This window comes from Acromyrmex echinatior, chromosome 2, assembly GCF_024713525.1.
Source record: "Acromyrmex echinatior isolate Ae372 chromosome 2, ASM2471352v2, whole genome shotgun sequence".
Taxonomy (NCBI): Eukaryota; Metazoa; Arthropoda; class Insecta; order Hymenoptera; family Formicidae; genus Acromyrmex; species Acromyrmex echinatior.
In genome coordinates this window covers 8,597,874-8,623,995 of record NC_141853.1, presented here as the reverse complement: position 1 = coordinate 8,623,995, position 26,122 = coordinate 8,597,874, and the positions used below count along the sequence as shown (strand labels likewise).

At 36.7% G+C, this 26,122-nt stretch overlaps 2 protein-coding genes across 2 annotated transcripts; one reads left to right on the top strand and one right to left on the bottom strand.

The window, feature by feature from the left end:
* Positions 1-751: 751 nt before the first annotated feature.
* Positions 752-24,539, top strand: LOC105151721 (protein Wnt-5b). The gene is made up of 8 exons (XM_011065574.2): positions 752-4,312; positions 13,934-14,035; positions 19,899-20,164; positions 20,278-20,458; positions 21,828-21,939; positions 22,099-22,201; positions 22,507-22,674; positions 22,892-24,539. Exons 2-8 carry the CDS (start codon positions 13,950-13,952, stop codon positions 23,077-23,079), a joined length of 1,104 nt encoding a protein of 367 aa, XP_011063876.1. The 5' UTR covers positions 752-4,312; positions 13,934-13,949; the 3' UTR covers positions 23,080-24,539.
* mRpL18 (mitochondrial ribosomal protein L18) lies at positions 24,421-26,122 on the bottom strand. The gene is made up of 3 exons (XM_011065578.2): positions 25,740-26,122; positions 25,000-25,113; positions 24,421-24,907 (listed from the first exon to the last, which is right to left on the bottom strand). Exons 1-3 carry the CDS (start codon positions 25,928-25,930, stop codon positions 24,676-24,678), a joined length of 537 nt encoding a protein of 178 aa, XP_011063880.1. The 5' UTR covers positions 25,931-26,122; the 3' UTR covers positions 24,421-24,675.

The window sequence follows — 26,122 nt, the reverse complement described above, 5'->3', positions numbered from 1 at the left end:
TTTTCTCGATGGCAACGTTTCGTAGCGTAAAGGCCTTCAATTAATGTTACCCCGTTGAGCAGTGGTCGAGAAAAGAGAACAGAATCTGCCGCAATTAAGGTGATCGATCGCACGTGTTACTTTGATTGGTGGGAGGATGAAGGGTGGGGGGGGGGGGGAAGGAAGAGCGTTAAGAGGGATAGATTAATCGATGACTATTATCGCGTTGGTGCGCGCAGGAATACACTTAACAGGTATATCTCGTCGGATTTGTGTGTCGTATTTTTTTCCACAAAGATTTTTCTACAAAGACAGTACAGTAAGTCTATTTTTTTCTGTGGCTAAACTAGTACACACTTTTGGAACTTAAAATGAGGTAGATATATATTTGTGGATATTTGAGAAAGAGAATTCTAGTACAGGAATAAAAAAAAACAGACCTAGTTAAACGGAAGAGGTCGCATTGTCAACGTCGTTGAAACGACACGATGACGTAATGGATTATTGATTATGTTCTTGACACGTGTGAGAGCACGTTGTTTGGGAACGTGACGCTGATTCAGGATTTTTCGCAGATTCGTCGGCGGATAACAAGCCGGTCGTGGTGAAATCGGCCCGCGGGAGCGATCGGCATTGCTTTCCGGAATGGAAGAAGCCAATTAAAGAGGGAGGAGGGGAGGGGGGAGAGGGGGCGATCACGCGTAACGGTATAATTAAAGGGAAGAGAGGCAATCGAGAAAGAAAGCGCCGATGAATAAACCGTATCTCCTCATCTCTGCGCGGCTCTGGGGTTCTAACGAGCGGCGGGATTTTTCTTTTTTTTTTCCTTCTTTCGTAAATGGAGGCTGTTTATCGTCGCGGTAAAACGCCAATTACGGACGATGGACCTGCAATCACGCCGTTCATTTAACGCTAAACGCCTCTGTTGATCGCGATCGCACGTTCGGCATCAAACGAGATCGTCGCGACACAACATCTGCAGCTGCGCTTTGAACGATTTGGAGGAAGAAGGATGGATATAGAGAGTGACTTCGATTCTGATTATCTTAATCTCTGGTTAACTTATTAAGTATAATACCTGTAATATGTCTATCAAGTAATATTTATTTCGTTAATATTACAGAATTAGTAGTTTGTTATTATATTATTTAACATATGGGAAAGATAAAATTAAGGACAAATTATTAATTGCGAATTTTTGTTCTGAGCAATCCTTAAATTAATTGGAATTTGATTGGAGTCATCCAAAGACTTGGTGTATATTTTTACGAATGCACTTTTGTTTATAGGCCAATTTGAACTAAGAATTTTTATTTTGATTTATATAATAATTTATTAAAAATTGCATTGAAATTTATAAATAAAAATGAAATATAAATTATAATTATAATTATTAATGATAGTTAATAATTTTTTATAGTTAATAATAATAGTTTTTTTATAGTTAATAATGATTTTTTATTATTATTGATGTTGCAGATTTTTTTTAAATTTTAATGCAATATTTTGAGACAGTTGTTTTATTTAAACTGATATGCTAATTTTCATCATTATGTTGCGTCTTTTATATTATAACTATGATATTAGATTTTAGACGAGTGACATATTTTAGTTCTAAGCGAGACGGACATTTTTATCAGAATAAAAAGATTAATAAAATTTGAAATTTACACGACTAAATGCAATATGCCAAATAGAAACAATAATGAAGCTCTTTAAAAATCCTAAAATAATTTTTTTTTTTTAATAAGAAGGACGAAAGAAAAATGTATATTCTTTTTTACGGGAAGTTTTGAAAAAGAACTTTTCAACGATTTTTTTAAAATTCAATTTATTCGGTTTATTTAGAATGAAAAAAGAATTCTTTATGTATATTATTTTTAAAACGTTTGTTTTTTATGTACAGATTTTGAATTTATATAAACATAGTGTTTTGTATAATATATTGTCGAATATCTTTTATAATTGTGTTTTTTATGTTTCACATTTATATCAAGTTATCTGAAACGTTTTTGGATGATAAATTTGACACACTAATCCTGATCGATCCTTGAAAGAAATCGAGGATTCTCGGATATCGTCATTCGAGTGGCGGTCTTGTTACACGAGCGACTCGAAGGATACGGAGGATTAATTGGCGGGTCCGATCGCGCGCGCCGGTTTACCCCTCGCCCTGCTTTCCCTTCCCTTGCGCAGCGGTCCTTTCGAAGGGGTTGCACGCCACGTCGGATCTCCAACCCAGAGTGGCGAGAAAAGAAAAAAAAGAAGCGCGCAAGAGGAGGAACGAAAGAAAGGAGCTGCTAATTGACACGGGCGATTGCACGTAACGGTATAATTAGAGAAAAGAATACGGAGAGCCCAGGCCGGTGCACCGATGAAACCAATGAACCAGCCACCGCGGCGGCAAAGGGAGAGGGAAGAAACGAGAAAGGCAAAGAGAGAAAGACAGAGTAAGAATGTACGGCGAGCGGGGCAATTGAAGAGAGATGAACAGAAAGGCAGAAAAGCAGCAGGGGAGAGAAGCAGCCGGCGGGTTTCGTGCGACCATCAAGGGGTTCCCTCTCCGAGTGAACGAGCCGCGGGCCTACGATGAGAGAGAGAGAGAGAGGGGGGAGGGGGGGAGAGGGAGAGAGAGAGAGAAGCGCACTGGTTGAAGAGACCAAGAAGGGGTACGCGACGACCAGAGGGAGTGACAGAGATAGAGAGAACGAAGGGGGGAGGAGCCGGAGGGAGAGCGAAAAGAGAGGGACCATAAGCTCGTGGACCTTGCCGTGATCATTCTGTACCAACACGCCGCGCCGGTCGGTTTCGCAGCGTTCCCAGTGCCCTCCGATAACACCACGAGGAAGAGCAGCCGTTCTCCAACGAGGTCACTTCCGCGTCCCCCAATGAGGGAGAGTCCTCATTGTGGAAGAGTCACCGGGTCGTCAAATTGACGACGTCTTCTTCGACGTTCTTCTTCTTGCCGCGAGATACGAGGACACTACAGGACGAGGCTCGGGAAGTGCCCCCACCGGTGAAAGGTTGCCGCGAGAGTCTGCTTGTTTTTCTTCTTTCATCTTCCGGGAGCTCTATTCCGTCGGGACCAGACTTCTTCGTCCTGACAATTCCGGCGAAGTCGCTGCGCGAAGCTATCGTTCTTTGATCAAGGAACGCCGGTGATTCCCTGAAGAAGTTCTCGAGATCATCCAGAAAAGGCAATGCCAGTCTAGGAATCTGGCAAGTCGCGGATAAAAATCGGATAGCGATCCTTAAGCTTGCTTGAACAGAATCCCTCGTCCTTCCATGCCGCGATCGTCGTGGGTAACGTTGATTTTGTCGCTCGTTGGAAAGGATTTAACAGAAAATCGGATTATGGTGAACTGACCATTGAAATGCTAAAGAATTTTAAGAACTTTTATGTACACAACGTATAAAAAGGAGCGCTCGAGGGATCGTCGAATAATGCACCTCAGTAGCTCGCTTTTATCTAGGAGGTTCGATCATCGGATGACAGGTTCTTCAGTGGAACAACGAGCAACCATCTACGGGCGCATCCGAGCGGAACATAGTCGAGATATAAGTTTAACGTCGAGATTCGTTGAAGCAGCAATTAACGCGACGCATTAAGGGTCGCGATCTTGGACGATTGACGTATCCTTAGAGCGAGATCTCGCGACCAGTTGTGCCGAACGGCGAAAGAGTTCGACGGAAATTATACCGTCAAGATCGCAATCACGCGCTCACGCGACCACGCGAGCAGCTCGCCCAGGTGCGATCAGGTTTCGCTCTGAGAAGAAATCTCGCTCTTTCAGAGCGTTCTCCACAGCATCGCGCCGCGCTACACCGCGCCGTGTCGTGCCGGGGAAAAAGTCGTCCAACATAAGAAGTGGAGCTACCCTTTTTCCCCAAGGAGACAATTCCACTCGCCAGGGTCTAATTCGCTCAAAAATAATCTTTGATACTGGGATTTACGGTTGCGGGTCGGAAAACCATACTGGGGAACAGAAAGAAGAAGGAGTCGTCGAGTAGCGCTTGATTTACAATCCGATCCTCTTCACGCAATTCGAGAAACCAATTATGCGAGACGGTGGATGTTATGGGTCGCAAAATGAGACGTGAAACAGTGTGGAATCGTGTCGTGCGAGGAAGGAGAGGAATGTTTCCGTCCAGAGGGCTATTTACGATTCAAAGGACGAGGACCTGTCACGGCGATTCTCGATAAGAAGGCAAGATTGATTCGCATCGTGATCGGTATTATCGCGGAAGGACGAACGAGAGATACGGAATTATCTCCGACGAGCTGGGGCGCAATTATCTCTGAGACTTAACGACTGCGGCTTGCTTCGTTCCGGTGAGTAATTATTCAATTAAACGGCAACTCGCCATGGGTCAGTTTAGTATATAATGGGCAATTCGTCGTAATGAACGTCGCACGATTACTATTCTCTCAAGATAATAAACTTTCGAGAGTCTGAACATTAAAAGCGTATTAATTTAATTATAAAATAATTAAATTTAATTACTATTTAAATTTATATAAGACATAAAAGTTTATAAGAATTTTATATCGTAGATATAATTTTTTATATGCGCGCGCGGACATTTATATAAAGATTGTAATAAGCTTTAAAATTTTGTAGGAAAACTCGATTTAAGCAGATCTCGCTGAATTCACGCGATAAAAGAAAATATCATTTTTTTTCGAACGGACAGGAATTATTATCTCATTATTATTCTCATACTTCTTCACATTCATTTTTATTTTCATTCTTTTATTTTTCTTTCTATAATTATTAGTTCTATTTTTTATCACTGCATTAGACTGCACTAGAACTCTCTTTTTCGTTTTCGCCAAGTATCAACCATATACATATTTCACTGTAAGTACACTTTTATCTAGTTGGCTACATAAAACAGATCTACAGTATATTAAAAATTTTAAGCACGACCGTATATGTGAATACATTAAATACGATGAAAAAAGCCAAAATTAGTCACATTTTTGGATGTTACAAATAATACATTATATATTCTTTTATTAAATCAATTTATTCCAAATATAATTGCGAGCCAATAACATTCGGATTCAACACAATTAAAATTAAATTAGAAAGAAAGAAAGAAAGTAAGAAATTTATTGCGAAAAATATTATATAATTTAATAAGGAGGATTATTAGTTTCAGAATGATTGTGTTGAATCCGAATGTGATCAGCTCGCAATGATGTTTGGAATAAATTGATTTAATAAAAGAATATATAATGTATTATTTGTAACATCCAAAAATGTGATTGATCTTGGCTTTCTTTATCGTATTAGATCTATAGTATTTTTTGTCTCATTTTCAACTTCATTTTTAAGTCTGTTTTTTTGTGGTCGAACTAATATATACTTGGAATTCAAAGTAAGAATTTTACATTTGGCGAGAAAAAAAATTCTAATGCGGTTTAGTGCAAGAATAAAAAACAAATCTTTTGTTTTTCCTGCGTTACTTACCGTCTATCATAATTCACTTTCAATTATATTTTAATTCATTTCTTGCACATTCCTAGAGAATTTCAGCGGAACTTTAAACAAATTTTTAATTGTCACTCTGAAGAGTGAAGTCTCATTTTTAAAGATTAAAAATTGAGCCACTCTTTTTGAAGACTAGCTCAATTTTCACTCTTTAGAATGAGATTCCACTCCAAAGAATTTATAGAGAGTAATAACAGGAATAATTTGAATGCAATTATGCGATTCTGAAAGCGCATTCACGAATGACTCTTATCTTACATTTTATCGCGAGTTATTACGACTCTCCTCGTGTGTAATAAAAATTATAACAAGATCCTTTCTTGATGAAGAAACGCTTTGCGTAGCGTGCCAATGACGCAGTCTCGCGGATCGAAACACACGTTCAAACAACTGTCAACCGTCGTAACAGGATCTCGTTAGCGGGCGATATAGTATACCTGATGACGGTGTACGGTGGCGGTCCGATACTCGACAAAAGCGACCGTCGAAATAAGCTTTCATCGGCGCGATCGCTTACCCGCGTTGCGAGAGGGTCGCGACTTTAAGGACGCTCAACAACCCTTTCCGCTCAATCCTTTCACTTTCCAGCCATTGTTCGCGCACGTGATTCTAAATTTTAAATACCTAATCGACAGACGCATCGGATATCCCGAAATTGATCCAATCCGTGCTTCAAAAGAATGAACATCGCGCGTGTAACGATAAAGGATTAACTCTTAAATACCGTAATATGTATGACTGGAATAATATTTTTCGCAATAAATTATATTTACAATTTTTAAGATGCTTATTAGCAGCAAATCATTAACAGCTTTCTAAGATACTTATATTTGCAATAATAATTAATTTGGAAGTAATAATTAATTTGGAACATTACTACTTCCGTTTCAAGTTTGGGTTTAAGACTGTGTTTCAAGATCATCAAATAATCGCATAGCTAACTTGAACTGGAACTTGGAATATAAATTCACAAGAAATATTATTAAGCACGAAGAACTCTAATCGAATATGACATTTTTTATTTTAGTATGTGTTCTTGTAATGTTTATGCAATGTATGCACGAAAAGGATGGTTTTGCTGAAGTATCTAAAAATTTAGTTATTACATACAGATTTAAAAATAATTCTGGTTGGACCATCAAAATAATTACATAGAAATTTCAAGCATGCTAAACAATTCTGTAAAAGTTTCGACATATTTTCAGCAATCAATTTCACATAATTATTTTAATGATCCAACAAAATTATTTTTAGACTTGTATCTATGATTAAATATTTATATTATATGATTAGATATTTTAACAAAATCATTCATTTTGTATATAAATCATGACTTTCTAAGGAATAATATTTCTGAACGTGCCGGAACTTTCTCACTCAAAATCGAATCTCCCGTTCAGTCCCGAGGCAATGCCTCGTCGTTAGATTTCATCCGTAACGTAATTGACGTAAAAAATTGTATCTCTCGTAGACAAAGATTATTGGATTCCCGGAGAGATATCGCCGCAAAGAGAAAGAGAGAGAGAGAGAGAGAGAGAGAGAGAGAGAAATATCGCAAACGACTGTGGAATCGACTTGAGATACTAAACCGTGTCGAGAATTTCCGCCTGATAGTCGCTGGACCGGCAATGATTTACCGATGTCTCGTCGGATTAATAGACGAGCCCCCCTTTTAACGGCTCGCCACGACTCGCCTGGAGTTCATCTCGCAAATGACCATTCCGTTATACCTCGACTTTGCTCTACTTTGCGACCGTCACGAACAATAGGCACGCTCCAGGAAACTTCATTGATCTCACTTCCTTAGATTGTAGAAATCATTTCTCACGGAATATGATTTTCCACGAATGATCATCGATAGAGATCGAAGAATCCGCATAAAGTATCTGATATTGGAACACCGTTTATTCCTATAATATCTCGAGTTTTGTCGCACCAATAATTTTTCTAAAGAGCTGATTGCATCTTTATCTCTTCTTAGGAAAAATATATTTTCAAACTGAATTTTCCTTCTCGCTCCCAATCTTTTTTGCAATAAAATTAATAATAATAATAGTAATAATAAGATTTATTGACGTGATAAAATTATAAAATTATAAAAACATAAACGTATTATAAATTAGAGTAGCACTTCAAGAGGTGAAGTATCAGCAATTATCGTACAGATGATACGTACACTGAGAAAAAAATATCTTAAATTTCAATAAATATTTATTTCAATAGTACCAACTAAATATTTATTAAATAGAAAAATAATATTTATTCGGCACAAAAAACATTAATTTGATTTAACAATCACTTCTTTTTATTAAGTAAATATTTATTTATTGTAAGCAAATGTTTAGTTGGCAGTATTCAAATAAATAATATTTATTTAAATTTAAGCTATCTTTTCTCAGTGTATCTTTGGACAATCAGAAAATTAGTACGATCGCGCGACGCAAAAAGAAGAGGAACTTAATCTCTCGCTAAGAGCATCGAGATGGTTGTGTTTAATGACGGTCGTTATCGGGTGAATAATATCACGTCGCAAACATGCTCGCTGCGACGACGCCTTTTAAACGAGGTGAAAAGCGCGTTTTAAAACTGTCGCGTTTTACGATCATGCACTGCCGCGTCGCATGAAAATATTCGCCGAGTAATATTTCGCGCGACGCATCATCGACGATTATGCGTTTCTCCTTGTGTGGGAGCCCGATGGGATCGTATGACGAACTGACATTGAACTGGCCTCGAAGGTGTAATGATCACCGTAGGATCATTTTGTAGAACGTTTAGAAACGCGGCAATATAACGATGACATGGCTCGCGATCCGGACTTCGTAATACGATGATGGACAATGGCTATACTCCATTACCTTAGATCGAATCGCGATTATTCTGAACTCTCGCGATCACATGAAGAGAAAAAAGAAAGGACTTGATGTCGATGTTGACAATCTTTCCTCAAGGAAAAATCAACAAAAAATCCAAATTACTTTATTTTGATACTTAACGTCATTTGTAATAAAAATTATCATTTTGGCATTAAAAAACAAGTAATTTTGACTTTCTCTTGATTTGGTGTGTTCCTTGGATCATGTAAAATTTTTTCATTGAAAAGAACGAAGAACGAACTAAATTAAATATACTTAATTCACTGGCCGATCATGGAAGATAACGTAATTTTTTCTCTAGGACGAAAACATAAAAAATGAACATTTCTTTCAATATTTTCAATTATGGGCGTAGCTAAGAGGTTGAGCCCGTGAATTAAAACCGCTTAAACGGACTATAATGAGTATTCAAGAAATTAATTTTAAAAAAGAAGAAAGAATTGGAAGATTTATAGAAATATTTTCTGAGACTTCAAAACAGCTGTGTTATAAATTTAAGTTTTTTCAATTTGAAGAATCGGTTTACAATTTTACGAAAAAAATAAAATATATTAATAAATTAAATATGTGTATGATTTTGTAATTTATTTGCAGTAATTAATTAAAAATAATTAATATAAAACAAAACAAATCCAATAATTCATCACTCGATTACCCTCCCCCTCAAAAAGTCTCGACTTTAATTTGGCTTTCCTTCCAAATAAAATCCATGTTTCCAATAGCAAAACTTTTAATTTTTCACAAGGCTTGAAATCTCCAAAAAATGTTGCACTTAAAAGGAGATAAATACATGTTCGAACATTGTAGAGAGAGAAAACAAAGATTCTAAGTGCAAAAAGCATAAGAAATGCAAACAAATTATTATGGTTTCGACCTAGAAAAAAAATTACGTATTCGGATTACTACTCATAATTATAATTCATCATTACTTGGATCTTTCATGATCAACTGGCAGATCTTATCTAATTTGATTCATTATTATCGAATTATCATTAGTATTAATTATATTATACCAATATCATTAATATTAATAGGTACCGTAAATTTGTTCCATTAGAAAATCCGTGAGTTCCTGATGTATATTGTTTATGGTCACGTGCGTTACGATTCAAAACGAGAAGGTACGACGTCGTTACGCTGATACCTCCCAATTAAAAGTCAGTTCTTCCGAGGATAAATTAGTGCGGCTGAATGTTAATAAGGTACCTTCACGAAAGCGTCGTAAAAGTTATGAGTTACGATTGGATGGCGGGATACCTACGCATGTACAGTGAGTGTAATCAACGATTACAATGTCCGACGAGAGCCTTTTGTGTTCCTTTCACGTGTCTGTAAAAAGGGACTCTCTCCCTCTCTTAATGTACGTAATTACTCTTCAGCGTCGTTGCAATCTTCCCGAGTACTCTCCATTCACCTCGGTCGCTTTCGCTCGTTCGATCGGTTTTATCAAATAACGCTTCAAGTAATTCTTTATCAAACACTTCACTCTGCTTTACCTTTGAAAAATACCATGAAATTAATTCAACGTGTAATTGAACAAGGAAACCTAATTCTTAAAAAGTGTATCACATACGAAAACTATGGGAATCTACAATATATAACAAACTATAGTATTTCCGTACATTTTCGTAAGCAATATTTTTCAACAATCCAGGTCCGTTGATAAAATCCATTTTAAGACGTCTAAAATCTATTTTAAAACTTACTTTATATTTCCATCGATTTTACAATCAGTTTTTATACAAAAACAACGTACCCTCGTGTACATGTTGTATCACAGATCCTTCGATTATGCGAAGTCCTCCCATTGTACACTAAAAGGCAGAAAGATCCTCTTTCTCAAAGTTTGTCTTTCCACAGTTGACTGGTTTTTCTCCTATTGAATTGTTCTAGCATAAGTCGTATCCTCATGCAAGACTGTATTGACAATCGTCGACTAGTCTCACTGTACTCGCGTGCTTCGCGTCCAGTTCTCCGATCTTCACCGCCTTTCCTCTGGCCTTCCTCTTTCTTTCATCTTTCTTCCTCCTCTCTTTCCTGCCGTTCACAGAGCTCCTTCTGCGTCCCCTGTCCTCCTCTTTGCCCTGCGTCGTTCCTTTCTCTCGGTAGGCTCTTCGTTTTCCTCTGCGTACATGCACCTTAAGTGTGTGTACACTTGGACTCCGTCCTTAGCTTCCAGCTTCGTTAAGAGGGCTCGAGTCGTCGTCTTGACGCGCTCCGTGAAAATCTAGAGCCTATTGCCCCCCCCCCCTCCCCTTCCCTCGGGGGGACAGTTTGTCGCGACTTGGACCTTCGAATGCTCTCTGGCGCGCTATCTTATCTAGTGAATACAATTAACGACCTACCTATATCGACGACTCGATAATCTGCCCCGAGATCCTTAAACGAATTTTATTTCTCTTTTTCCTCTTGCGACTTTCCGCGATTGCATTTCGGGATCGCGACCGGCAACGCGAATTGACATTTTATCTGTCCCATCTCGGATAAATTCACAATTAGAAAAACTTGAGATAACGCCAATTATATGGCAAGCGAGGAACGCAGTAAAGCGAACATAAGCAATTCAAGCGAACATAAGCTTCATTAAGCTCATTTTGAACTCGGTGCTTAAAACGAGTTATATCTCAAGTAGAAGACAGAAGTCATAATATAATAATAATATAATACATTATCATGATCTTATCTGTCATTTATCTAAAGAACACATAAACAAAAAAATCAAAATTATTTAGACTTTATTTTTATTCTTAACGTCAATAATCAAATTTTGTAACCAAAAATCATTTTTACTTTCTCTTAACTTGACGTGTTTTTTTGGTACTTATAAGTTCAATTTTTAAGTATTTTTAAGTAAATGTCATCATTATGATGTCTAATGATATCATTATTATGTCTTTATTACGATATCTGTGTCTACCTAAGGTATAATCTAGAAATTCGAAACAAAGAAGAGGAATTTCTCGCATCACTCATTAGTTTCTTTTTTTTGCCACTTCTTCGGAAAGAATCTACCGCAAATACATCGCGTTAACAGCGAATATAAAATTCGTCGCTAAATTTCCGAACGTTTTAATCGCCCTCACGTTATACGATCACATTTTACGATTCGGCAGCTGACGTGTTACCGGCTTCTGTCGGGATTATGCAAGCGCGACTATTCGAGTAGCCGAGCAAAGTACGTCGTTATGCACGTGCACCTAATATTAGATTTGAGATTCTCTCTCTTTCTCCTTCTGCTTCTTCGATCCGTTCGCTACTCATTATAACTATATACCCGTGTACGGCGCAACCATATGGAATTGGCAATTGGCTCATTTCGTTGCAGACGGCAAACGGCGCTTATTGCATCCTATATCGCCCCGGACATGTCTTGTTCAGCCTCGAGCCTCGAACGAGATACTTTACCGCTGATAATCCGCGGCTGGTCCACGGCGGGGACGCGTACGCCGAAGTGCGCGCCGTTTACATTCCCGCCGTGATCGCAAATGCGTTTTATGCGCCGGCTAATATCGCCGGGTCGATCGCGTGGGCTAGATAAACGGCGATGTGCTGTATAAGTACACGTACTTGTGTACACCTGCGTACGTACCAGTATATGTATATACCAGTTCCGCAGCAGGGATGTATAGCCACCGCGCTTATGGTGAGAGCTAGCCTTCGCTCCGCGAAAGCTGGCAAGGAGCTACCGTCTTTCTCTCTTTCTCTCTTTCTCTCTCTCCTCGTCACATAGAAAATTCACACAGAAACGATCAAGGAATCGGGCGACACGTGCCATGATGTTTGATGCCTGCAATTGATATTTGAGACATTTTAAAGCGTTTCAAATATGTCCCACACAACTCAGTTCTCCGAATGATATTCTCAGAACGTCCGTAGAATATCCCAACAGATCCTCTGGATCATTTCTTTAGAGAATTATGTTGTGTGAGATACTGGACTAATGATTAAATCGGATTGACAAAGTCCGGCACCGTTATGTTAAAAGGGTTTACTCGCGACGCTATTTACATAATGTGGCCGTAAGATGGTACTTGACGTTGACGAAAGCGGACGTAGGAGCGGCTTCACGCGAGCTTCGCATACGCGGGCTCGCGCGCGTTTCGGCTACGTCACTGTCCTCCGTGGGTTCCAGAGCCAGCTTCGCCACGGATTGACCTCGGGACGGATGAAGGGACAACCGAGTCCTCCCGAGGGACGATTATGGTACACCACTTCGACGTTACACCTTGCACGCGTTCGTATAAATGTGGCATCGCTCTCACGTTACACAAACTGTTGATATCAGCGGGCGTTGAATTACGATCCGCAGAGTTTATCAGTTGGTCCCATGCCATACGTTGTCGTACTTTCAGCTGAACACACGTTCGATCTGGACATTAAGAAGGATTGCACGGTCTGCTCGAAAATGCGAGCTCTGTTCGGATCGAAATATTTTCGTATACATTACTGAGTCTGGACAGGATCAAATACAACCACGAATTATTTATTCTTATTCGCGTCTAAATAATGAAATATATCGTTAATGTAAATCGTAACTATTTCAGCTGCAGATGTAGTGACTATTTATGATTATCTTACATACTTCAAGTCTCGAGAGCTAGTATGCGACATATAACAGTCTTCCATAGTTGAGAAATAGACTTTCAAAATGCATTTTGTCCAAAATTTCACTTTTTTAATGAAATGTCGGAATGTTTAGTGTTGAAAGATTCATATTATAAGCTGAGATGTTCAGAAAGCACTTTTTCATCGTTAATTTATATGTTGGAAAAACATAGACGTTTCGAAAGGCATTATGATTTTAATTACATGAAGAGAATTTTTTCTTAGAGTTTAAAATGAAAATGGTAGTCGTAGGACAACATTGTATTTCGAGCAATTTCAATGTAAATCTTTCTCATTCATTAATAAAATTGCAAAAATATAAAATAAGTTTGATTAATTTTACTGAAGTGCATGGTAAAAATCTTTAAAATATTATATTGTACCACGACTACTATAGGGTTATATATTTCAGGATAAATTAAAAAAAAAATTCTCTCCGTATGGAGACAAACAAAATGCATTTGTTGAACATTTTTAGCAATTATTTAGCAATTTTATTTAATATTTGACATCCTACTGATTGATATATTATTATTTTCTGTAAAGTACGTAGATGCGTCTTGTGTGCGTAATTTCTTTCTTTCTCGTTTTCTGAAAATTACAAATTTTGAACAAAATGTATTTTAAAAGAGTCTATTCCTCAGTTATATTACTCTGCGAACGATCGAGGAGAAACAGGTCTCACTATGTGAATCTTAATTTCGCTAGCCTCTGAACACGCTGTTTCTCGCATTTCTAGACTTCACTCTTAAAGCTCGGCGTTTAATTGAAACTCGATTTTTCCGCTAACGATCGTATGATGCATCGATCTGACCTTGATTTCACCGTTCCGCGGTCACCGCACCTTTTTCGTTCGGATAGGTACGATTCACGGCCGACTGCGCCGGCGGTCTTCCTAATGAAGCGATTAATACGGTGCCTCCGCTGTGCGAATACTTGTAATACGAAATTGATGATTTCCTTCGATGCTTGCAGAGGGTGAAGGAGAAGGATGACGATGCGCGGCAATGGTCCACTTGTGATCTTGCGATCGCTGATGGTCGCCGCCGCCGCTACGACGGTACCGGGGACTTGGATGTAAGTATCTTTTAATATCAGTATATCTTTCGCGCTATGTGATGATTTTTTTCTTTTCTTGTTTTTCCAATCAGGCGATCGAAGGTATCAATTAGTTTCATAGCGCGTATTTATAGTTAGACGGGATGCGATTTTTTTCATTAGGCTCGCGCGACTCTTAAAATAAGCTGATGTCGAAGGACAAGGGGTGCCCTACATATCGCCGATCGAAGGATGAACTAGCACCAGTGGGGTGCCGTTCTTACAGTAAAAGCTTCATTATCTCTGAACGTCGTTTCATCGAATTTTCGATGATCTGGTTGCCATGATTTCCGATATTGGCTCGGATAATTTAAATTCTAGTGTACATGGACATGAAGTCGACAGGCGAGCGAATGAATAAATTTATTTAAGGCAAATTAAGTCACTGAATTGCTAAACAAGCAGTTTATCTTAAATGATTTATCCTTCTTTACATTCTTCGTTAAAGAGGAGGTGACGAAAACGTTATTTTGTTCACATTGATGGTCATATTACTGTCTTGAATCGTTGAATTGTACACGGAAACTGCGAAAAGTATCTAAAAATTAGTTAGATACAAGATTACAAAATAATTTTGTTGAACTATCAAAATAATTGTAGACTTAAACGTTGATGATAATGATACAAAAAGTTTTAACATTTTATCAGTTTGAATGTCCTACATAATTATTTTCATAACTCAAACAAAATTATTTTCAGATCTGTGTCGAACTAAATTTTTATATACTTCAGCAAAATATTTCTTTCCATATAAGATGTGTTTTTTTGGCTGTATTCCAAATTTACGTTACGTACAATATAGACATTCAGTAATGACAGTGGATTTTTAAATACAGCCTTTGAAGTTTTAACCTACCGTATACTTTTATTCTTAAAGTGAAATTAAAGTGAAATAAATATGTATATATTTCAAATTATAGCAAAAACAAGAAATAAAATTTTCGTGCAATCCTCCAAGGCAAGCGACAAAGAAGAAACCTTATATTATATTTCCCATCACGAAAATATAATCGACTCGTGATTTCTCTTCGTCGAAAACGAAGATTTAATTGCACGATGACGATTGTCCGAAACGATAAGTAGACATGTCGCGAAGAGACGAATCGACACGATTCTTCACACGATTCCAGATTTATAGGTCTTTGTGCTCACGGTGCATCGTGGGAATCCGAACGAGGTATCTCTTGTGCCCCCGAAAACCTCTCTCTTTCGTGCACGAACGAAAGCTATACGTCCCCACGTCGCTCGTGTACTCCGCCCTGTTTGCCAGGAGTGTGTCTAATCTCTGAATTGCCATTCCGGCCCCTGTGTTCTATCCCGTGTGAGCATGACCAATCATCGAATGGTCCCGGACGCCCGCGCTCCTTTGTGTGCCGTCCGGATCGCCCCCGGACCTCCTTCGCGCCGAATTTACCTCTCGTACCCTATATCTCTCGCAAGGAAATCCTCGCTTAACCGTCTGCTTTTTTTCTTCAGAGTGCGCTTGTAAGCCTCCCCTGAGGTTGCTGATCCCCTTGACTCTCGAACACGCTCTTGTTCGGCTAATCTGTAACGAAGGAGCAAAAGTCAGAAATCATCGCATTTCCGACGTACAAGCATTAGTTCAATTCCCCTAATCGTATATATATATATATATATATATATATATATATATATATATAAACTATAGAAATCAAAGCTTTAAACGGCTGGATCTTAAATGCTTATATGAATTTATATACTATTTATATATAGATTTCAATATGTATTCAACATTATTAAGATTGTTTTGGAAATGCGAATAAGAAAAAATTTGTTAAATTACTAACCAATTTAACTCGTGATATTACTGCGGTAGTTTAGTAGAGTTAGCGTTTTCAAGACCGAAAAATCATTTCGGCGCGCATTTCTGGGAACTACATGCGTATATAAATTCACATAAGAATCATACAAGCATTTAAGATCCAGCTAGACGATTTAAAGATTTGATTTCTATAGTTTGTGTTATCACACACAGTTCTATTGTATTAGGTCATTTAAAAAGTATCTGCGGTTTTTTGTTCAATTTTTAAATGAAAAAACCGCGGATACTTTTTAAATGACCCAATATAATACATTATATTATATATATATATACATATATATCTGCAATTCCCGCGTCACTCGATTAATCGTCTCGTTGTCTTAATTACCTTCAATCCTTTACAACGTGACAGAATCCCATTTCGTCCCGCGGCTCGCGATTGCCTCGGGACACCCTGTATATGCGAACGCGCGTCGCTGCGGATGTAACCGCAATCTCTTAGGAGACACGGGGCATTATTTTGCGGGCCCTGCGGCCCACGACGCGACGCAACGCGACGCGACGCGACGACTAGCGACGATGGTGCCCCGAGCACGCGAGCGTTGCGTGGGTCGTACCCCGTCGAAATATTATCGCTCTTTCCGCCGCGCATACCCTCCCCCTCTTCCCTGGCCCGCGAGGTTTGTCCGCGCCATTGTTTTAGGGGAGTGTAAAGCCGATGATATATCGCCGTCGGAGCGTGTTCCAGAATATTAATGTCGTCTATTACACTCCCTAGACACTCACGCGCGAGCTTTTACGACTTCTCTTTCTCTCTCTTTCACTCTCTCTCGATCGCGACAACTTTGGATGGACCTCGTTGGAGGCGGGAATACTGAGATTCTCATGTTTTTTCCAGTAATTCCGATACAAGAAAACATTTCGAGGACAAGCATCTCTTTTCCCATTTCAACGTGGTGGTTCTCGCTAATAAATTTTCCATTTATTGTGTAATATTTTACTCAATTTTTTATGAAATTGATGCACTAATAGCTTGAAATCACGAAATCTTTCGATCGTTCCGTTCGAGAAATTCCCAAGAATGAACCTCGATGGAGATGGGAATACCGGAATTCTGTTTTCTATAGTAATTCCGATACCGAAACAAGAAACATCTCGAAGAGGAGCATTCCTTTTCCTATTTCAAAGTAATTGTTAGTTTCCGTTAATAAATTTGATTTATTGCACAATATATAGTATTTCAGGCGAAAATTACTCAATTTTTAATGTGAAACTGATGTACTAACAGCTTGAAATCACGAATCATAATCTTCCGATCGTTACTCTGTAGAAATTCCCAAGTAACTCACGCTGTTGATACATCTCAAGCGGTCGCGTCACATCACCGACAATCCCGACGAGTATTCACCTGAGTCACGCTCGGGCAGGTCGTCCAGGTTGCACCGAGTCGCCGTGCAGGTTGTCGCGACTTGCTGCATATGTCGTGACTGAACGAAAGCGATTGGGAGACATAAGTCTAGACCTGAAATTATAAGATGTAATTGAAAAGTGTATTCTTTTAAATTATACAGCGCCCGAATGAAACCTGCCCGATAGAGGTGGCACAATTTTGAAACATGATACAATTCTGAACAAAATAAGATTTGAAGGATTTTTAATTTGTTTGATATTCTTCAATACCATTTATACCAACAAAAGGATTACCAAACTTGTACTTTGGAAATTGAATTCAAATTTTATTTCGTTCAGAAATGTATTGTGTTCGAAATTGTATCTTACCGTACAAAAAATACTTTGCAAATATTAATATATTTATAATATTACATAAATATGTATCTCTTGTCGTGATAATTCTATATCTGTGTGTTTTTGATAATATATCTAAAAATATACACACAGAAAGAACGGTTTTGTTAAAATATTTAAACATATTTAATTAGATGCAGGTCTGAAAATAATTTTGTTGGACCATCAAAATAATTATGTAGAACGCTTGAATGTTAATGACAATTCTGCAAACAGTTTTAACGTTCTTATAATCAGTTTAAGTGACCTACATTTTGATGGTCCAAATAAAATTATTTTCAGATTTGTATCTAGCTAAATTTTTACTTCAGCGAAATCGTTCTTTAAGATTAATATACTTAAAAATATAATATACTTAAAATTTAGGATTTATCAAAGTTTTGTCGTGATAAAATAATAAAAACATATAAATATTTACGCAAATTGTATATGCAGCATCGGTAGATTAATCATTGTTAACTAATGAGAAGTTTATCGGAGTCACTGAGTAGAAATTGCGAGCGTTCAAATCCCCAAGTCGAAATCTATCAAATTCGTCTGCGATTTTGTCAATTACAAAAAAAAGTAGCTTTTCTAAAGTATCCAAAAAATTTAGCTAGCTAAAGAAAATAATTTTGTTTGAACATCAAAATAGTTATATAAGCCGCTTAAACTAATTATTAGAAAAATTAAAATTGTTTGCAACATTATCATTAACATTCAGGCGTTCTACATAATGATTTTGATGCTCAATTAAAATTATTTTCAGATCTGTAACTATTGGGCAAGAAAGTAATTGCGTTTTTTGAAAAGGCATCTATCAGTAAAAACCGCAATTACTTTCTTACCAACTAAACTATACCAACTTAATATAAATATATCTTGATAGAGTAAAATTTCACCTTCAAGAATCTCTTTTTTGAATTGTGATACGACGATTTTTAACGGAGTTATGAGCAATTAAAATCAAAATAATGCTTTTATTTAATCCGCGATAACTCAATAACCAAAAATCATAGGAATATTAAAAAAAACGATTTTGTAGGGAAAATATCAAGCTTTCACGATAGGTAATCGAAAATTTTCTCAAATTTGTTTTGGACACGTTACAAATCCATAAAGTGAGAAGAAAATTTTCCGTCTTTTTCAGCTCGTAGTTTTTGATATGTAAAAATTATCAAACTCATATAAACTTAAAAAATGTGGTAAGCTTTTAAAAGTGGAAATTTCAAACTTTAAAACTCTTTTTATAAATTTAAATTTTATTCATTATTGACGAAGATATTGTATATACAACTTTGAAAAATAGATACAACTAAAAAAACGCAATTACTTCCTTGCCAATTCAATATTTAGATACTTCAGCAAAACCGTTCTTTTTGTGTATTTCCCGGGGATTTTTCTCGATGGATGACCTCATCACGGAAATAAACGGGGGAGACGCGATTCGAATTTGGCTGTTAGAAACTTCTCTCGCGACGACGGCCGTCCGTTTCGAATTTCAGATTGGCGGGGTCCTTGCCGGCTATACTCGGCCCTCGGCTTCTGTCTTTGACGGTACCGTTCCATCATCTCGCTCGGTTGACTCACAAATGCACCATTAAGGAGGAAATCCAAGGGCCGCTGCGCGCCCACGGATGCGGACGGACTCGCCCCGCACCGAATTTATATAATCGGCGTAACAAATCTCCAGGAGTTATAAGGGGGCCGCGCGGTCTCGACGCTGCAGCGACCGACGCGACGTCGCGGCGTTTTCGAAATGGCCGTCAAATTGCACAATAAAGGCTCTTCCTAAAGAAGAATCTTAGAATTAAAGATTACAGGGATACTATTGCAATCGATCCGATGCTTTTTAAAAGAAAAGAAAATCTAATTATGTCTTTGAAACATAATAGGTTTGTTCTTTTTATAACATATTAAAGCATATTAAAGCTATTGCACATATATTGGTTTAATCTCAGTGTGAAAGTAATACGTGAATATTTTGAATTATAAAATACGTATTTTACTAGCTCAATAAAGTATATTGAATATTTCATAATTTAACTGATTTCTATATTTATAATAAACACATCTTTATTATCTTGTCAATTTGTATACGGCTTTAATGTGCACTAAGTGCGTCCAATCGAATTCATTATTAAAATGAAATAGATATATGTTTGACATTTAGCTAAAGTAAGAAAAAAGTTCCAATGCAGTCTATTGCAGGAATAGAAAACAGATTCAATGTTGCAAAAGTTCTTAAGTCTACTGTTACTTTGTACACAACAGAAACCTGGGTCTGCGACACTTGCCGCAACTGGAACCGGTACAGACGATGGAGCCGTTTGACGCGAGTGCCTCCACGATCTGCGTCGGTCTGAAGGGCCTGTCTCAGGGCCAAGGGAAGCTCTGCCAGCTGTCCGTGGACCACATGTTCAGCGTGGCCAAGGGCGCGAAGTACGGTGTTATGGAGTGCCAGCATCAGTTCAAGGACAGAAGATGGAACTGCTCCACCGTTCACGATGAGACTGTGTTCGGTCCAATACTTAGAATAGGTACATCGGTGCTAATGCTAATGCTAACATTCAATGCGGAAACCGCGGCATTCAAGCGACAGCAATATTTTATCATTCAATTTCTGTAATTAAAACAACGCTGTTCGTTGCAGCGAGCAGGGAAACCGCGTTCGTTCACGCGATCACCGCCGCTGGAGTAGTCTATTCCATCAGCCGTTCCTGCCGGGATGGCCACCTGTCGTCGTGCGGCTGTTCCAGGAGTAGCAGGCCCAAGGATCTAAAACGCGATTGGATCTGGGGCGGATGCGGGGATAATCTCGAATACGGCTACAAGTAAGTGCGAAACGCATAAGCTCTGGTCCTATAAAGGCTAAAGATTCGAAAGAGTATGGGTGAACTCGCCTTTTTCTCTTTTCTTTCTTTCTTTACTCCCTTTTTTTTCGTCTTGCGAACGTCACGGAGAAGCCGGGGAAACTGGTTTGAGGCATGTTTTCGTCGGTAATAAGATGTTCTGCCAGCGCGAAAAGATACGTGCGAGATGTTCTGCGCGCGATCATTTTTCCTAGCCCTCTACATCTGATTAACACAGTGTAACCGGTCTTTGGTATTTGATTAATGATGGGCCATCGTAAAAGCCCGCAAGTCAAGCATACCTAGATAACGACTACCGTCGTCATATATTTTGATAATAATAACAGTCTCTTCAAGATACATACATTATCGCGACATGTCTCTCTCTCTCTCTCTCTCTCTCTCTCTGAAAATTCTTTCAACCACCACTTAATAAAATAATTATATATGTATATATATATATATATATATTTGATAAATTAATAATATAATATTATAGGTATATATTACTCCTTTATTTAAAAAAAGACGAGAGACGTAAAAATCATGATTTTCGAGTTATTATCATGAATAAGTTAAGTAAACGTTATCTTAGCCATATCCTTATCAACTTAAATTATAACTTAACTTCATAAAAAATCATTAAAATCGTTACAATGAAAAAAAAGTGATTTGTTGTATAACGAAAATAACTTTTTATCATTAAGAATACATTTTTTTATCAATATTATTTGATTAGTCAATATATAATTTTCCGTCAAGTTGAAAAATAATTTTTCCTTTCTTTTGGAAAATTTAATTTTTTTAGGTGTGTCACTTTTGAAGTAAGGAAGCAATATCCTAGATAGCATGATGTCCAAAATCAGAAAATTGTAATATAATATCTAAAAGATATCATTAAAGTCCATTTCTATGAAATAGATTAACTTTAATCTCGATTCAACTTGCTCTTCATTTTTTTCTAATTCTTAGAATTAAAAAAAATTAAAAAATTAATTGAACTGAGATTAAAATTAAACTTCTATATTGATAGAAGCGAGCATAAAACATCTTTAAAAACATTTTTAAAGCTCAGTTCCATGGTAAGATTAATTTTAATCTGGGTTTTAATTTTTTTCTCTTTACCTTTTCTAATTTCTTCTTAAGAATTAGAAAAAGATAAAGAATAAGTTAAACAAAAATTAAAGTTAATCTTACATTGATGGAGCTTAAGATGTCTTATGTCCCGATTCTTTAACATGCGTATTGGAAATATTATAATATTATAATTAATGTAATTCATTTTTAATCTTTCACAAATTACAAAATACTTAATTATTGAAATTAATACAAACGGAATACATCCGTTCAGGTTCACGCAAGCATTCGTTGATGTGCGGGAGCGAGAGCGCACTTTCAAAAGAGGCAGCCGAGAGCAGGGCAGGAGTCTGATGAATCTGCACAACAACGAGGCCGGTCGCAGGGTAAAGTTCGTTCTTTTCTTAGCTCACGCGCAAGAAATGTCTTTTTAAATGTCGCGTCGCGTTAAATACGCGTGTATCGATTTCTCGCGATTTAATGCGAATTTCATTGAACCAAAGCGCGGTAACGAAACTAATGCGCCGACTATTCATCCCCCGCAGGCCGTCGTCAAAAGGTCCAAGGTGACGTGCAAATGTCACGGCGTTTCCGGAAGCTGTAGCCTGATCACCTGCTGGCAGCAGCTCGCATCATTTCGCGAGATTGGTAGGTCTAACACAATTAACATCTCTAACCGACAATTAACACAATTAATATTCTTAAACAATGCAGAGCCTAAAGAATAATTTAACCCTTGGTAGATACGATAGATTATTTGTATCCTGCGCATTTTTTTTCTTTAAAATACTAATAACACTTTAAAATACTAATAACTTTACTAAATAGTTTAAATATTAATAATACTTTATTAATATCTTTAAAATTTGGATGCTTTTATAGTGTTCTCTAGAGACTTGTCGTTCGGGGAACATTTGTCTTGCAGACAGCGATGCAATTTTGTGTATTTTCAGGTGATTTTCTCTTGGACAAGTACGATGGTGCGACCGAAGTCAAAGTCAATCGACGCGGTCGTTTATCGATGCGCGATCCTAGGTTCTCCGTGCCCACTGCGAATGACTTGGTCTACCTGGACGACTCGCCAAACTACTGCCTTCCGAATGATACCCTGGGATCACTAGGTAGCTCTATCACTTTTAAGGATTTTACATTTTCATATGGAGTATTTTTATTTAAGAAAAGAAACGAGAAAATTCTTTTTCTCCCCCCCCCCACCCCTCCCTTCTCTCTCTCTCTCTCTCTCTCTCTCTCTCTCTCTCTCTCTCTCTCTCTCTTGTATATAAGATTTATTTTCCGAAAGCTTAAGACATTCTTTACGAAAGGTCGATTTTATAACAGGTACGCAGGGTAGATTATGCAATAGGACTTCGTCCGGCATGGACGGTTGCAATCTCCTTTGCTGCGGCAGAGGATACAACACGCAGAAGTCGACCATCAGGGAAAGATGCGAATGCAAGTTTCACTGGTGTTGTTTCGTCGAGTGCAAGACCTGCGTAAAGAATATCGATATACACACTTGCAAATAGCGCGCTATTATTTATTTCTTTCTTTTCCATAATTCTTTTTCGGACTTGTCCTCGCATTGTCGAAGATATATACGTACACTTGACAGTACAACGTATTCTGATAACTTCTGGTATTATTGTTTCACAGTAAATAAATTTTGAATATTTTTTTTCTAATTTAAAATCTACTCATCAAATAAATTTTATTAAAACTTCTTTTTTTCCGCAAATGTGTGTATATGTGTGGTACGTGTGGATATTTTTATGCAATATTATTATTGCGATAGATTCTTTTTCAGCGCTAAATTTTATCAGAAAAATTAAGTAATCTATATTTTATTAGAGAAATTAATTTGTCTTGTCATAAATTATTTGTGGCCTACGAAAAAAAAGTTTAAGCGAATCAAGAAATTTTTTTATTGTGTATTCGTAAGAATTAAGTACTTCGTACACGATCGTTAAATCGACGTAATTCTTTTAATGGAGACAAGTGAAATATAAACAAAAATTGCATTTAGTCTCCCATGTTAAATTAAAATGACTGCATATATAGAACAATTAAATAACAAATGTTTTGTAAATTTGTATAACACATCGAGATATCTCTCGCGTGTTGCTTTATTCTAACATCTTTTTAAAAGGAATTTATCAATTATCTAATTTTTTTCCGTGTGACAAAACACAAATAAATTATTTTGAATCCATAATTATACTGCTCTTTATATAACTACAATAGTTGCTTATATATTTAAAAAATTATAACGTAAATTATTTAAAGTGTTCATTGCATTTTTATTTATTTGCTCAGAGCAAGCGATTTAATTTAGCAATTCCGCAAAATAGCATAAATGAGCGACATTGCGGATTACTTAAGAATATTTAAGAACTTAAGAGAGATACTTAAGAATATTGTGTGTAAAGGTATCAACTATCCGATATAGAATATAATTGCGTTATTACGCAAACATTGGTAGTAAAAGGGGAAACAAATGATTCCAGGAAGCTGAAAGAAATCCAAAATTATTTTTTTAATTCACATATACAGAATGATATGGAAATATCTCTGGTAATTGTATAAGTAAAATTCAGCATGTAAGCTGAATTTATAAATTATAAACTTATATATCTACTTATATGACAAATTACTGGACAAATTCATCAATTTTCAGAATCATTTCTGTATTAATCTGTATATGTACGTATACCTAACTTAACTTAAATTTTCTATTATAGTCATTATGATAAGAATCACGTAACAACATTCCATTTGCATTGCAGATCATGTCTGACGGAATGTACTTGCCTTAAGTAATGATGTAGTTTTTAAGTCACGGTCGCGTTGTATCTCTAGTAGACTAGACATTTATTTAACAGCGATACAATTATTTATTTTTACTCCTAGATACTGTATTGTACAAAATTCGGCATTTCACAGTGGATAGATGTTAAGATAATAAAATATCTTATATATCGATCACCAAGCTTTGCCTTACTTGATTTTCACTAAGAAGAAACAAATGTTACGATTACATCGCACTTAGTATTTGTATGTACACTTTGTTGTCGTTCCTTATTTTGCACTTCACAATCTCTTTATATTATTATACAGAGACAAAACTATTCGTGAATCTCCCATGGTTTTTCCGGTCGAGAACTGTCCCAAGAATTTGGATATCTGTATACTTGTGGTTCAGTTAAAATGATGTTATTCTTTTCTAATTCTTTAATCAATAATTCACATTTGTCTCTAGTTAATGCAGCATCAACTTCCATTTCACAGATCCCAGCTTCTAGACAACGTTGAGCCAACACTCGTCCTATATTAATATAAGCTGAACTATCAGTAGTCCTGAAAACATTCATATTATGTCAATAATAGGATAAAAAAATTAGATGAGACAATTAATAATAAGCAATCTAAATTCAACTAAATCTCAGTACCGATATAATTGCTTCTTCAATCCCCATTCTGCACTAGAAGCTGAAATAACTGGTCCATTTTCAAAGTGGCAGATTTCGGCTATGATATAACGTGGCTTTTTAATCAGGAACAACCTATAAATTAGCACAATCATAACATTATGATTAAATTCATTATAATGAAAAAGGTAACATACATTTTCATTCATTTAATAATGGAAATGTCTAATAACAAATTCACTTGTATTATACTAAAATAATATACAATAAAAGTTATTGTATCTATTAAAGATTTTCTTCATATAAAGTATATAAATACAATGGCATAGTATAATCAATGCTTTGGCAATAAAATAATACATATATATTCTATTAAATAACGTGACAATATCATTGGATATTTAATTATTTAAAAATATTTATATATTTTTACATATATAATTATGTATAGTAGCTTTTAGTATGCATTAATCTTTAGTATAATGCAAATGAATTCACTATTATACTGAAATCAGCAAAGCTAAATACAAAAGCATATATATAAATGTTAATAATTAAATGTCCATATACAATAACACTGTCACATTATTTAATAGGCTATACATGTTTCATTGTCAAAACTAATTATATTATCTGCATTTATACATATTTTGTATAAAGCAGCCTTTAATGTTACTGATCTAGTGTAGTGCGAGTGATCGAGTTCATCATAGTAAATGACGATTTCGTCACAGGACCATTATGATTTGATAAAACCTTACTTGTGCCAGTACATACACCCGGGTTTTTCAAGACGATAACCTTGGGGTTTTCTTGCTATCCTCAACCGTTCCAAGTTTCGTGGATTTCGGTTCACGATTTCTGTGCACGCTTTGATCAATTTCTCGTTGCTGTGCAGTTCTCGGTGCATGCGAAACATGCGAGTGCCGGCGCGTATGTTCATTGAATACATGATCTTTGAATTGTAATAGTCGTTACTTTTGCCACTCGAATCTCGGCACTATAATATCGGTTTCCGAGTTAAATTACTTGAACAATGTTTTTATTTTCTTTCAGAAAAGAAATCCAGGTTAGGTTCTCCTTTGATCATCCGTTCGGCATTAAAATCAAATATTGTACAATACAATAGCTACGTTCAGTAGAA